General features: G+C 36.1%; 1 protein-coding gene across 1 annotated transcript in view; it reads left to right on the top strand.

Moving 5' to 3' along the window:
• The window catches only part of LOC115620516 (guanylate cyclase soluble subunit beta-1), a 72965-nt gene extending 57488 nt beyond the window's left edge, over positions 1 to 15477 (top strand). The window contains exons 17-18 of the mRNA XM_030513782.1: positions 2299 to 3013; positions 14160 to 15477. Coding sequence (XP_030369642.1) covers positions 2299 to 2665 — 367 coding nt within the window. The 3' untranslated portion in view covers positions 2666 to 3013; positions 14160 to 15477. The remainder of the gene's footprint in view (positions 1 to 2298; positions 3014 to 14159) is intronic.
• The last annotated feature ends 374 nt before the right edge of the window (positions 15478 to 15851 follow it).

Genomic DNA, 15851 nt, shown 5'->3' with positions numbered 1-15851 from the left:
TTTTCCTCATTATTAGTAGTACTTTGTTCTTACTGGCTGTTGTTGACTCCTCTTTGCATATCAATTTCAACATAAATTATTCATATTCCTGTACAGTGTTTACGCTTCTCACACATTGTTGGCAGCGATGTCTGTTGTTGTTGGTCTTTTCTCTTTTTGTTGCTGCTTTGTATTATTTACTATTTGTGCTGCCAATTAAATGTTGTGCAAATATTTAATCGCGTATATGCTTGTTTATGTAGTACTATATGTACATATGTATATACATATATCTACAGCACAGGAGCAGAAGTTAATTAAGAAGGATAACGTGAGGAATATGCATGCTCGACTCAACGTCTGTTACTGTGTCCTACCATCTGACTGCTGTCAAGCATTGTAATTAAATAAATAAATACAAACGCGACAGTTAATGCGAAATTAAGTCGCAACGAAAACGAAAAATCGACGAATGTCCTGGATATGGCTGTCATATGTTACTGAATGCTGCCGCGTCGCAAGCAAAGTGCATAATTAAGTGCACGTCATTAAGCTTGCAGTGAAAGGACATTTATTTTTCCATACGCTCCTCTTTTTACGTGTGTAAAGTTATACATTTTCGAGGATTTTATCTCTAGCCGAATGTTTCCAATTTGTCAAGCGTGCGCTAATTGAAAAAACAGCGCCAAGCGTCGACCGCCGGCAATTATAGCTTTGGCCATATGCCGACCAATGGCAACTAGCCACACACAGTTGCATTTGCATATGCCGGCAATAAATTGAATTAAATGTATAATTCAATGCAATCACTCGACATACTACGAAACCCACGTGTATGAATATGTATGCAAATAAAATTGTGCTCTTAATTTTGCAAAATTTGAATATATTTGCATAAATTTATCGATACGTATAACATTCTTCTAACTTGATGTTTACAGTACACTTAAAAGAGGGTTGATAGAAAGGGAATTCCCAATTGAAACTTAAAGTTAATTAAACTAAATCAAAACGGAAACAGAAGACGCAACGACCACTTTTGACTTGTGGTTAAAACTCAATTATGACTACAATTTCTCACTTTATGTGTATATGGTGATTCAAAAATAAAATAGTATATTAATACTTTCAAAGTTTACTCCAACATCACATTAACTTATCGATAACATTTTCTTTAAGAAATATTTTATTATATATTTAAACAAAACGAAAACACACCTTTCAATTTTTTGAATTGGTTGGAAAAAAAAAACACTTTTTAAAGAAACTATTTCATTTGTAATTTTGAGCTCTTACTACTTGCTCTGGTCGTTTTGACAGCATCAGGCATGTTTCCCATTAAGTTAAAGGTTTTCTGAGTGATATTACATTGCCCATTCCGTTTCATTAGTAATTCCCTGCAGGTAATGTTGAGTCATTGCAATATCTTAACACTAGGAACTTAATTTTCTTCCAAAATATCCATGTCGATCGGCTTGCCTGATGATGGTGATTACATTCAATGCAAGAAAAGAAGTAATGAAGTTCAAAAGTTAGGAACAAGCCAACTTCATGAAGAAGAAAAAAATTCTGGAAAAATGGAAAATAGGAAAATTGGAAAGGGTTTCTAAGCTCATGCAAGCGAATTTTTGAGTTTCAGTTCGAAATTAAGAAATTTTTAGATATTACGTTTGTAAATACAACGAAAGTTGGGGTCCATCGCCTTAATTCAGCAAGAATAGACCGTTTTTGCTGGCTTACTAAATTGTTAGTGTTACATAAGAGGATATGCCTAATGACCAAAAAACATACAGTCCAAATACATATAGAAGTGTAAGTGATGGCAACCGATTGGATTCATGCGAAATTTAATATTAGAAAATTGTTTTGTCATCATCCACTTTTAAATATATTTATGTTGCTACTTTATGCATTTTTCAATTATCTTTCTATCAGTGTAGTTGCTTACTGAAGTGTAGTCTGCAAAAATGTAATTATCTTTTCTTATTTTGTATATGAAGTTTTTTGTGCAAGTCGGAAGTGAAAACTTAGCCACGCTCAGACATATGCTGCCATAAAACTTTTATTGTTTTCAACAACTCGTAAACAAAAAAAAAACACAATAAAATTCAAAAAAGAATTTGCATAATTTGGTGGCAAACACAAATAAAGTTAGGAATGGAATGTTACTAAGTGCATTTGTCTGCCAATCAGAAAATGTCACACATGATTCGTAGGTAAATAACTGCAAATCTGTTTCTTGTCCGACTACAGTAATCTACTACACTTATTTTAAGGGATACTAACTCTTAAGAATTTTCGTTTCTCATTGTCTTGTAGCTTGCTGTGCCAGGAGATCAACCAGGACGATTCGTTCCATCTGGAGTATCGCGGCCCGGTCATAATGAAAGGCAAGCCAACGCCCATGAATTGCTGGTTCCTGACGCGCGCCACTGGCACGGGAAGCAGTGGCGCCACTAATCCCAGTGGAAACGGCAGTCTCGACTCGCCTCTACTGCAACCTACAACGCCAACGTCCGCACAGACGCCCACACTGACGCGCACGGGTCATGCAAGCGTCTCACGTACATCCTCGGCTGGAGCTGGCGGTTCAGCTGCTAGTGGCGGTAGCGGTGGTGGTGTTGGGGTAACCCCTTCCTCCACAGCTGCATCCGCATCTACTGCATCACAGCAGGCAGAAGCATAGAAAATGTGTACGGATTCGTCTTGCTGCTGCTGAAATATCCTGTAAAGTCGCCACCACAAGTCTACATACGTGAATTTGCGCATGACTTCACCAACTATCCAACTGCCTGTCCACCCCTTCTCCAGATCCACCGTAGTCTGCAAATACACACAAGCCACAAGCAACGAGCCACGAGCCACTTAACCACTTCATTTCTACGGCATTGTATTTGTCTTGGCCTGCATGCATGTGTGCGTCTGTATGTGTCTGCGTTTGTTGTTGTTGTTGGTGTTGATGTTGGTGTTGGTGTTGCTCCTATAAGCTGCTGGCTCCTGTTGGCTCCACGTTGCGGTCGTATCGCTGTGCAAGGTAATTTATGTTAATGCTCCTCTATCTGTAACCACTCACCTCGCATTTAAGTGGCTTCTACACATATGTATTTAGTACATGTCTGTATGTGCGCCACTCACAATCAGAAACACTCACACATACACACATACACGAACTTATCCGTTCTTGCTCTTACGTGTCGCTTTACAAATGATTTACATTTGTTCGATTTTTGCATTGCTTATTCGTAATTTATGGCATATTAAGTGCACATATTTGTATAACGCACATCACACAATGCTCGAGTGTAGAGCGTAGAGCGTAGAGCCGACCATTCGAACGTCACATATATTTGATTAGAAAATTAGCATTTATTTAATTTTATCTCGTTTTTAATGGAAATGCTCGTTACAAACTTAACGGCCAGTTAAGCAAACAAATCCGTTGTCAAGATTTTTATTGGCCCCAAACACAAATTTCCATTAGCAAAATATCTTATCTATGGCCAAAACTCGAAACAAAATTTAATACCAGCTATAAAAGAGACACAACAGAGCTCAGCATCCACACTCCAACATACGCTTTGTAACACAGACACATCTTTCATGCCACTTGCACGCTGTTTGCTGAAGCCTTTCGTCGGTGGCGGCAGTAAACTAGATAAGTCCAAAACAACTCAATATAAAAGCCATAATATGGCAAACAGTTATATTGTGTGTAGTCTATCTTTGTATGTATTTTGTCAAGCCAAAGAAAAAGCTAGCGCCAGAGCCGGGCTCAGTGTACGACTGTTCTGAATTTTGCAGCATACTTTGCAGCGCCACCAACAGAGTGTCAACAGTGAAGGGTCCCGTGCCCAAAAATTGTTCATACTGCTGCTGGCCTTGTTGTTGCTGCTTTCTTCATTGCTGTCGTATCAGCAACGAGCACTAAATTTTGGCATTTATTTTGTGTATTTTGTTTGCAAATGTTGGGCACGGAAAGCAGCCAGGCTGAAAAAGAGTTAAATTTCAACAGTATGTACAAATCACAGGCAAATGTTTCACATCGCAAGACACACAGTAACTAAGAGACCACAACAGCACACCCACACACACTCATCTCTATATAAGTATGGAAAACTAAGAACATTTCGCTTAGCATCAAATATTTATCCAACAAATATTTGATACAAACAGAGGGATAAGTATAGCGGGGAGTGGAAGTTACGAATAAGCAAGTTTAGACAAAATACGAACGAAACCACTACACACAACTCTAAACATCGTAATAGATACACCACATCTTGTAAAAAATATGCAAATTTTACGTTTTAAGGACATTGGTTAAAACTCATTTAATGTGAAAAAAAATTGTTGCAGATATCGCTTCTACGGTATCTACGGTCTAATCCTAATTTCAGCTCTTCTGTCTATTCTCTACATGAAAAAAAAAACAATATTGACTCTTTAGAAAATGGGTTTTATGAAACATTGCATAACAAACTTTGGCTCTAAAATTATAGACATTTCGACGCAAAACAAATACCCATATTATTTCGGGACTTTGATTATTTTCGAAGTTTATTCATTCTCTTACAATATAAAGATTAATTTTGAAACATAAAATATTGATTATTCTTTAAATTTAATTTTGTTAAACAAAAGTAAACTCAAGTTGTATTTATTCATAGGGAATACGGAAATAATAGTAAATTATATATACCCTTACACAATAAGCGAAGACAACACCTTATAGTAGAGTTTTCGGTTAAAAAAAATTACCATAAAATTGTTTTTAATTAATTTCAGCTATAAAATCCGGTAACAGAGCTTGGTCTTGCAATTCGCAACTCTATACAAAACGGCAAAATTACAACTGAAGTTTATTTTTAATCAAAACGTAAAACTTATATTTTGTTGCTCTTAAATAATGACTAATGGTTGAGTTGCTAAGTATTACTCAAAGTTTAAATATTGTGAGAAAACGAATAAAAATTAGAATTAGAATTAGTATCACAATTATTTTTAAACATTTTAAATAAAATATATCCGAATTTAAGAAAGGCATATTTTCAGAGATTTTTTTTGCTATATTAACTGAATGCTTTTTTCCATTCCAACCACCAAAATTCAAAGTGAATATCTACTTTTGGCCATGAATGTAAACAAGAATACTTACAAACATATACACATAACTAAAGAGTATTTTTAACCGAAAGTTTATTAATGTATAGATGTTATTTTGGAAATGTACAAGTGGATGTGTGTGTGTATGTGTGTATATGGCTGTGACATTGACGTTGATGCCCAGCAAGACAACAAACCCGAGAAAATCTCTCGCCCACATATTTGTTGGCTTGCATACAAATTGGTGAAACCGCCCATTTGGCCCACTTTTCGGTGGCATTTTATATTGCCATTCAATGTCTGTTTATGGCCTCGATATGCGCACATTATCGTTAAATGCCAACGGCACAACAACAACAATTTTAGCAACAACAACAGCAATAATAGCAACGAGTTGGCATGCAATTTGATGACTCTGAAGATGTGGTAGACAGAATCGGCAGCACCCATCAGGATAATGATTATTCCATTGGAGTGCTGTGCGGGCTATGGTCCCTCAAGTCTGGTATGCGCAATAACGAGACATCGTTAGAAATGGATTAACATTGATTAGTTATTACGAGTAGGCTGGCCCAACGCACTCTCCGTCCCCTGACAACCACACCCGGGCCACACAATTCAGCTAATTAAAGCTGCGAAAGGAGACAGTATGCTACAAAAATTAGTATGCCTTCTTTCATTCATTTCAATTTTAATAAATCATATTTGGTGGAATGAAAAAAAAGAAACGGCGCTCATTTGAATGCATAATGAATCACACGAAAGCAGGCCTCAAAAGCGAACAAATTATAATCCGTCCCAAAAAATGGTTGCGCCACATTTTGCTTTGTGTTGGGCTCCATTATGAGGTCCCCTTTGCTGCTCAGACAAAATTAAATATTATGCTTTGGGTTGGCTGCCAGCAGGAGGCAACTGGCCCTGGTCAAATTTATACAACACTTTCGTCACTGGACTTGGCAAAAATGGTGGCATCCGGTTGCCTGCCTTTCAATGCTTCCATATTTGCCTTCTTTCAACACAAAATTTGTCTTATAATTTTTCTTTATTTCCCGCCACCACTCCTCCACTTTGCCTTATTTTTTCACATCCGGCCTATTTGCACAGGATGCTGTTGGGCTTGTCGGCTGTTGTGCTTTAAATTTAAGTCGCCCTCGGCAAGTTTAATATTTTCCCTTTTATTTTATGATAGCCATGAGCATAATTTGTGCTGCATCAATACGATGGCTTCACATAATGAGCATAATTAGTGCAGCAGTGTAAGGCCAAAGGAAGCTATTGAGCTTCATCAATTTTAGTTTGCATTGTGAGGCTCTGAGGCAACAAAATGTGCAATTTCTTGCTTTATAAAAATCATTCTAACCTCCCTCTTTATGATCCTGAGCTGATGCCCAACTTTGCACTTCGCTTTTACTTTTCAGCTGCAAGTGTAATTATTTTTAATTAATGCCCGCGGCAATTCATTTGTTTGGCCCATCGATTCTTGCACAATCATTGAAGCAACGAGGCGAAAAGGAAAAGACGGGGCCATTTGGCAGAAGCTGTTAGGCATGCAGGGCATATATGTATACGAGTATAAATAAGCTTCAATGGCATGTTGATTAAGTTAGCTGTTCAAACAAGCGACCCATATCAAAACTGTTGCTCCACTACTCTGCACCTCTACACCTTCTTGTGGTCTTCGGTCTGGCCAACACATTCCAATGTGCTTGAGTAGATCATTTATCATCTCTTATACACTTCTTCGCTGCTTTCAGCATTTTGTCATCTTTACAGCACACGCACAAAAAAAGAAGCAAAAGAGGAAAAAGAAAGAAAAAATAGCTGCCATATATCATCATATGCACTACTCTCTTCCATTCTGGGGGTCAGTTTCAGAAAAACAAGTTTTCTTTATGTTTCCGCATCGACAAAGTCAGCGTCTAATACATAGCGTTGTTGTTGTTGCAACAACAATTTGCCAGCGTCACACAATTTCCTTTTCCGGCACACTCACACACACACACACTTTCATTTGAAACACTCATATACACATAATGGGTGGCACTACTGCCAATGTAGTACAAATCCTCAGAACCAATTCAATAAATATTTGCCTAACTAAATACAAAATAAACTTTAGCTGGCTCTAAGCCATGGCGTCTACAACTTGACCTACAGGCATTTTCAAGGCCATTGATAAAAAGCAAGTACATACCGACATTATTGGAGATGTGCAGCTTCAGCTTTAACCAGTTTACAAATGAAGCTCTTCGAGTGAACTTCTTAGATATGTGGATAATTGTATTTTTTAAACAACACGATAAGTTTAGGCTAATGACATACAAGTATGTAGATAAAACCATAATAATCAAAAACCTAAAAAGGAAAAACTGTAACTAAATTACAATATTACCTAATGAGATCTTCGATTCATTTGAGAAACATTTTATTGCCATCCGGCCACCTCTGCCACCTGCCAAGTGTAGTCAGAGCCATTATTAGATCTATACACAAAAGCTTACAAATATAATTTAAATTTTTTTAGAGGCAAGAAACTTTATTCAGATTAATAACTAGTTAGTTTACTTTAAAAAAAAAAGCACAAAGTAAATCTCAGAGCAAACAGCATTTGCGTTACCATAAACATTCAAACGGCTATGAAAAAGCGATTGCCTAATTTGATTGAAATTCCAAGAGTTAAAGAGAATTGTGGGCTGCATCGATTTAAAATAAACTTAAACTTAAACTAGCATACTTTAGGAGATATTTGCGGTCTCAATAATTCTAGGCAACACTTATCGGGCATAATAATTTCGTGTGGGATAATGGTTAATTGCCAAACGCTTGAAAGTGAAATTGCTTTGTGGTGTCAAATTATTCAAACAGAAATTACAGCTATCAAGGGAATGGGCTGGCGAGGCAAACAATCCTATTCTCAGCGTATTCAAATGCCAAATGTAATTGACTTGTAAATTGCCTTATTTAAGTGCTAAAAATTACTAGTTAGTTAGCAAATTTGCGACAATTTTCTGGACATGATTTGAGCTTAAAAATGCCAGTATAATGGCATTAGTATAATATTTTGAGATCAAGATATAAGAGTGAGTAAAAGAATGTAAATCCATCATTACATTAAACATATATTATGATTTAAAAGCATAGAGTAATAAAAAGCTGAATGACCTAGTTCATCCGAACCTAACTAGATGAGCACCTCTACCTTTTACATAAATTGAACCTCGTCGTCTTGGGCGCAACACGCAACCTTATTAAAAATTTAGTTGATATTGCAAGTGACAGGCGTGTAAAGCACCCCGTCCCGCCCCCTTCACTCTTTTTCTCACTCTGTTCGGTGTTTCCTACTCGCGTCTGCGTCCTGTGTCTATACGTACAAGTTCGTTTTTCATTAAAAATTCATAAAGATGGAAATTATGATTGTGTTGAACCGAGATGAGGCGAGTCGAGGCAAGGCATAGCAAGGCATGTCGAACGAAATTCGACTCGCACGCCTCAGACGAAGAAGACAAAATGTCAGAGGTATTTGAGGGACGTCTTTCTGTTTGTCTGTAGCACTGTCTGTACATATTTGCATGCGTGCATGTGTGCGAGGCAATCATGCAGCAAATACGTTGAGCCGGCTACAAAAATAAGCAAAAAAAGAAATATGACGGATGCGCATACTTTGACACCATCAACCAGTACGGAAGTGAAGAAAGTGAGGAAAGCGACCAAAAAATACGTGGTGCTGAACTTTTGCGATAATAATACGCGTAACGGTAATGCTGATGACGATAATGGCGACGAGTACTCAGAGTCAGACGCACACGCAGACAATGATAATGACAATGTGCCTTGCATTAATGTTGGGCCGCTTGTCTTGCTGTCTGCTCACTTCCTGTTTATCGCCCAAGAAGAACTGCAGACTCTGAAGCATGACACACTATATGTCAACACCAGTGTACACAGAAAAAGTTGCGCATACGCTACGTATGCTGTGTGTGTAGAATTAGTGAACGACACCTAAGCATGTGTGTGGGTGTGTAAAAGGGTTGCTCGTTAAAGTAGAAACAAACTCGTTTGACATGTGTTGCGCATTTTAATAGAAATTACGATGACACATAAAATAAAATGTTGGCCACTTTTTGCTCTTTCGTGTGAATAGTTTGAAAGGGGTCAGGCACGGAGGGCATTTCTTTTCATCTCAAAGAAAATTCTGTTATTGAATTATTACATTTTTCCGCTTTGCTTTGACAGCACTTTTCACTAACTTTGTTAGGGGCCGGTAGGACAAGTGCTAAAACTTCATGCCATTCTGTTTGTGGAATGTGGTAGTTCTTTTAGTTATGCTACGGAATGTACCAAATAGTATATGCATAGTGTGAAAAATATATGCGCATTGTCTGCAATATACAGCAATGTAGTCTTGTCGAATATCTTTGAAAAGCTTAGACAATAAATATTCATTTGCAAGCACTTTCTCTACTGTTTGCATACAAGTTTTTTCTGGGAATCGAAGGACATATTGTGCAGAATAAATTCTACAAATACTTTATATAGAATAAATATATTTATATAGCTAGCTTTAACGAAAACAAATAAATATCTGTGCAAATTTTGACAAAATAAAAACTAACAGAAACACGTCTGGTCTTCTTCGTTTCCAAATTAAAAGTGAGTTTATTCAAAAGTGTTTATATATAATAACTGTATAAAGTGTGTACATAATCAATAATTCAAATTAACTAAAAAACTGCTGAACTCATTTTAGCAAAATATACAAATTTTCCCGAATGACAATAAAACCTGTATTGAAATAAAGTAACTGGGGCAATATATTCGCTAGTTAAGCTCCTTATGCATTTGCTATTCCTTCTTTTTATTCCAATGTTAATGCTAATTTTCATGCATGCTATTGCCTCTGTTATTGTCGCTCTGCCTCTGTAATTAAAACTGTTAATGTTAAGTTAAGTGGGGACAGAGGGTCAGCTCGGCTGTGAGTACGATTGCTATTGTGAATGGTTGGCAAAGCGTTTATTTATTTATAAAAATAAATAAAATAAATAAATACAATAAATAAAATAAATAAAATAAATAAAATAAATAAATTAAATAAATTAAATAAATAAACACAAATAATTATTTTATTACATAAATAATATCCATTATTCATGTAAATAAGTATATTTATCGCTTTTACAAAAACTCGAAGGAAATAGAACATAAGCCGTTATATAGCAAGAAAAGCAAAGTGTGCAGCTTCTCTTTTCTCTACCTGCCACTTCAGCAATATTTTTGCCTGATAGTTAGTTAGACCTGAAACTTTTTTGGGCAAGCGTGGGGGCACATATATATGTATATGTATGTATGTATATACAAGTATGCCTATGTGTATATGCGTTCCATTTGATTATTTCCGCTGTCACAGCTGTCAACATGTTCTCGCTAGCTTCTAAGGGCAACACACCCATGCCACACATCCCATTAAAAGTTTTATTGCCTCGCCTGGTTTATTAATAAATGATACAAGAAAATGCCGCAAGTAAATAAACTAAGCCAAAGTAGTGTGGCTTTGGCAGCTGCACAACTTTTCACCTGATTATGCTGCTACCCGACCAGTCGCTTGGGAACGACCATAAAATTCAGCCACAAAATAGGCAAAGTAAAGTAATGGAAATGGGCCCGACACGTGGATACTCGGGCCTGTCGGCACATAAGTAAAAGCCAGGCAATTTGAACCTAAGCTCAATTAAAATGACCCTCTGCACAAACACAAGGCGCTACAAAGCCGCAATTAACGTACAGTTTAAATTTAAATGCTTGCAGCAAACAACAACAACAACAACTTGTACAAGCAAAGCAAAGCTCAAACATTTACTGTCGACAAGGCAAAGTCAGTTAAACAAGGCAGTCGAGCGATTGTGGGCTGCCAGCTGTAGGCGTCTTCATCTAAAACTTGGCACTAATTTCAATTAAAGTTGAAATGCATGTGGGGCATGTAGGATGCAGTCAGCTCTTGAGACATACAGACAGACAGACAGACAGACTATGCAGCTACAATGCATTGGGAGGGGAATACCAGACCTAGCAAACATTACCGATGCAAACAGGCAGCACTCATTTGCATACGCAACCACACGTTACATGCAAGCAGTAATTCGAAGGCAAACAGGCACACGCAGCACTAGCCGATGTGATGCCAAATCATCCTAAACATTCCCGGCAACAAATCAATTTGAGCTCACCTAGTGAAATTGATTTGAGCTTCGCTTTGTTGTTTGTTTTACTCGGCCCAGTGCCACGCAGCTCGGCTGCAATTGTTTTAATTTGTTGCACACGTAGAGGATTTCAAGATAGGGTCTTCTTATATCAGTCATGTGCTGAAGGAATGTGAGCAAGTGGGAGCAAGTTTGTACAATGTGTTTCTAGAAGCAAAGTTTCGGATGACCAATAATTTGTTTGATTACACTTAAAATTTAAATATTTATGATGAGGCTTCACTCAATAATGAATACAAACATTGAAAAAGTCCAGAGTTTCATAAATCTATATGAAATAGTGATAGTCGCAAATTGAAATTAAATAGACGAACTTTTTCTTCCAATGCAATAACAAAAATAATAAATATAATTCTCATTATCACTTGATTATTTTAGGGTATGCACGTTGGTATGCTCACACCCTACTGGTAAAAAATCACCCTACGCTAGGAACTATCATTATAGAAACTATCATTTAAACTGTTTCCTGTATTCTAAACACATAAATGTTAATAGAATTTAACGTGTTTTAATGTATTCTTTCGTAAGAAATATCGGCGTAGTAAATGCATAAGATTAAAGGCAAAATAATAACATAAAAAAGTTAAAAGTTTCATAAAAACATAATAACTCATTTATTTCTTGTCGATTTTCGATTTTCACTATTAAATATATCCAGGTGAGACCAAAAAGAAGCAACAAAAATCTATTCAAATAATTTCCACTCAAAAATAGTACCATTCTAAATACTATACGTACATAAAAAATGTATAAGTAATCTATTTATTTTTATAAAACCACAATATTAACTGCTTTTCATTTTTGTGGTACGCATTTAAATGGCTGCATAAATAATGCACCACTTTTGACCTCCGACCATTCGATTCAACCGCAAATCGGAAAGTGCAACTTTTTCAATCAAATGCAATTTAACGCAAAACAAAAACAGCAAGAACAATAAAAACATGACAAGCAAACCGCCCGCAACATCAACATGGAAACTTTTTGCCCTGCCCATTTTTTTTCACACGCCCCGCATCGGGAGCAACTCGCTCAACTTTACAGACAGCAATAGTTCATTTGGCTTTGGCCCAAGGCAGTAAATGCCCACAGGGCGTATACGTATTATTTTTTTTTAAACCAATGCTCTTTCTAACGCTACCACCTCTGTGCATTTGATTTGTGGGCCATAAAGTTCGAGCAAGCAACGAGAAATTTACAATTTTAATTCAATTTGTCGGAGGCAGGACCCCTCCATTTGCAGTTTCATCCTCGACTAACGTCCGCAGTGCACTGGCAATTTTCTGCTATTTTTGAACATTAAACTAATCGATATTTTATATGCGATACATGAACGGAAGGAACAAGAGTTAGATGCAAGTATTTTTTAGATGTTTTGTGGTACGTCGATTCGATGGTAGCTTAGCCGAAGGATAAGAGGACATGCCACACAAGCAGACATACAAACATACAGACACTGTTGTCAGTAAGGGAGAGGCGCAACAAAAATAGCATCATGTTGTTGTTTAATTGTCTGTAAAATTGTTAAATTGCTTAACGTATCAGTGTATGTTGTGACGGAGAGGACGGAGGACGCGGGGATATCTGTCAACGACTAACGGTATACATGTTTTTGCAATTACATTGCCCGACCGCGTGGTTCCCTCTAGCTCGGCGATTCAAGCAATTGTCATGTTAAGCTTCGAGGTGGCTACCACATTTAATGTTTCTTTTATTTAACACAAATGGTTTGCACGTTCTCAATAGTTTTTCAATCTTTTTATAAACTCAACCAAAAACCCATACAAGCGCCATTATAAAATGGAGAGGGGGAAATGGCCATAAATGAAAACTTGTGCGTTATCGTTTGCATGCCAAGTCAACCCACAGAAAGCACAACCATAGCCATAACAATTTTCAACTAACGCTATAAATAATTCTCATTTTCTTTGCAAACAGTAACCCTGAGATCTTACGTGATACAAATTTTTAATTTTTTTGAAGCTTGGCAGCCGACTCACTCGGCCGTTAGACAGTGTTTTGGCAATCAAAAGTTGTTTTGCGCCTTTGTAGTTGCCAGTTTCCTACGCGTTTGGCATGCCAAGCAGACCTACTTTCACATACATATATACATGTATATAGTATGTATATGTGTGTGTATGGATTTGTTTGTTCTTAAAGCCAAACCTTGACATTGACACTTTGAGCTAACCGCTCAGCCTTGCTAGCAACGTAATTGGGCATGAAGGGTTAAATTGAATTGCGTGGCCAGCGGGTCGGCCAAGCCGAAGAAAAGCAAACAGAAGGAAAACAACTAAACAAACAAATAAGGAAATCCAATGAAGCTCGAAACACCAACATCTTTTTAGCCTTGATTTTTGGTCTGCACATTTTGTGTGTGTTTAAATGTTTGGCATAAGTACAATGCACTTGATTTCGATTTTATAAAGTTTCGCATTCGAATTATATTCAAAACTCAATACTTAAGTTACTTTTTCAATTTTACTGTTTACTCAGAAATATTATTATTGTTTGCATCAAAAAGAGAAAAACCTAACAGTTTTTCAAACTTTAAAATGGCTACAAAGTGTTCCTTTAGCTAAAAAAAAATCCATAAAATCACTTTTAAGCAAATTTAATATTTATGTATATGCCAAGCCGGCTTAATGATTCATTTTTGGAGAAAACAAGAAGAAATTTTTGTTGTAAATAATAATAAGCATGAATAATAATATTGACTATGAAAAAGAGAATTTTTTTGATTGATGAGCCACCAGTATAGTATACCTTACCTTCTTAAAATTATTCTTAACGTATAACTTGTATAACTTTTCTTTGCAGGCAAGACGAACGATAAAAGCAAAGAAATGCAAGTCAGATGGGCGTACAACACCTGTAAAAATCAGCTATATATACAATATATATACAATAACTATATTCAAAGCTTCATTAAATATGTGTGCCAGGGAAATATTTGTTACCATTTTAGTATGTATAGTATGTATGTATTTATTCTACTTTGTGATGGTTTCTTAGGCTGACCCTTGTGCTATATACTCGTACATATGTACATGTAATTTATATACACACTATAAATCTAATTAAATCAAGTAATTAATGCAAATAACTAACAATTGTACTCGTATAATGTAAACGTACCAAGAACTGTAAGCAACAAATATGGGCAACAAACTAAGGCACATATTCTAATCAACACTACTTGCAAAGTTTATGCGTTTAGTTAAGTAAGTAATATTTAAGACAACTCTCACATACTTACTATACATAGTTGAAAGACTCACCAACTACTAAGGAAATAGAAAGCGACAGCAAACTGTCAAAATATATATAGAACAACACATACTATATGTTCAGCATTCGCAAACCACAAGATATCGAGCGGCGGCTTGGCACAACTTTGCTGTAAACTACTATACAGGGCTATCGACCAGAAACCCAGAAATTTTACCAACACAAAAATGCACTATCTACTAAATAAATATGAGAACAAACTACATATATACTATATAGTACAACATCTATATATGAGTATAAATTATATGTTCACAAAACAACTAAGAAAATAATTAAGTAATCTCTCAATAGAGAAATCCAACTAGCAACACTACAAAAACCGCTCTGTGCATCACTTAATTTATTTTAAGAAAATTTATGTAAAGTTCTGACAAATCTGTACTACAACTACAACTGAAAATAGCTTTATAGTTCTTAAGATGTCGCTCGAGCATATGAAGGTAACTGAAAATCATTGCCTAATTAAGTGAATGTATTAAATATTATCCCTTATTATATTCCGTTTATATACTCATAAGAGCAAAATACATTAGCACAGACATACTATATCCATAGAAAAATACGCCACACAATTATTCGTACTAAATAACTTGTTCAGTTGAAAGTTCTTAGAGCCTAAGCAATAGTTGTAGGATTGCCGGCAATTGGTTGTAGCCAGGATTGGGAGCGAGTGAAGCCATTTTTTTTTAGCGTTGAAAAACGTGCAGAGGAGGGAGAAGTGAAGTTATAAGGTAATATCTTTTAAATTTCTCTCTCTCTCTTTCTCTATCTATCTCTCTCTCTCTCCTTTCCCCTTCTCTTAAGTGTAAATGTTAAATATGTTGAAACAAAAAAAAATATTGTATTTGAAGTAAAAGCAAAATAAAATATCTATTTGAACCCTGAACAAACTTAATTTAAATCCGAATTGCTGACGAAAAATTTCTGATATTTTGCATAATATGGAAAAATCGGTGAGTAGTGACATTCCAAAACAGCATAACAAAATAACTTGAAAGATAATTCTGACATCTTCCAACCAGAAACGAAGTCACTTCGAGAAAGGTCCTAGCCAAAATTTCATACAAGCTATTCTTGGGTATGTTTTCTCAAAAGAAGAAGAGTTCAATGCCAACTGATCTGAATTAGTTGTGCTATGCTATTGTGCTATTTGTGCACCCCCTAATTCCCTACTATGAATGTGTGTTTTTTTTTAAACCATTGTAATTATTAAAATTA

The sequence above is a fragment of the Scaptodrosophila lebanonensis genome, unplaced genomic scaffold (genome assembly GCF_003285725.1).
Source record: "Scaptodrosophila lebanonensis strain 11010-0011.00,11010-0021.00 unplaced genomic scaffold, SlebRS2 tig00000024-arrow-pilon, whole genome shotgun sequence".
Lineage (NCBI taxonomy): Eukaryota > Metazoa > Arthropoda > Insecta > Diptera > Drosophilidae > Scaptodrosophila > Scaptodrosophila lebanonensis.
The sequence above is the reverse complement of the archived record's forward strand: the minus strand, read 5'-3'. Positions and strand labels throughout refer to the sequence as shown.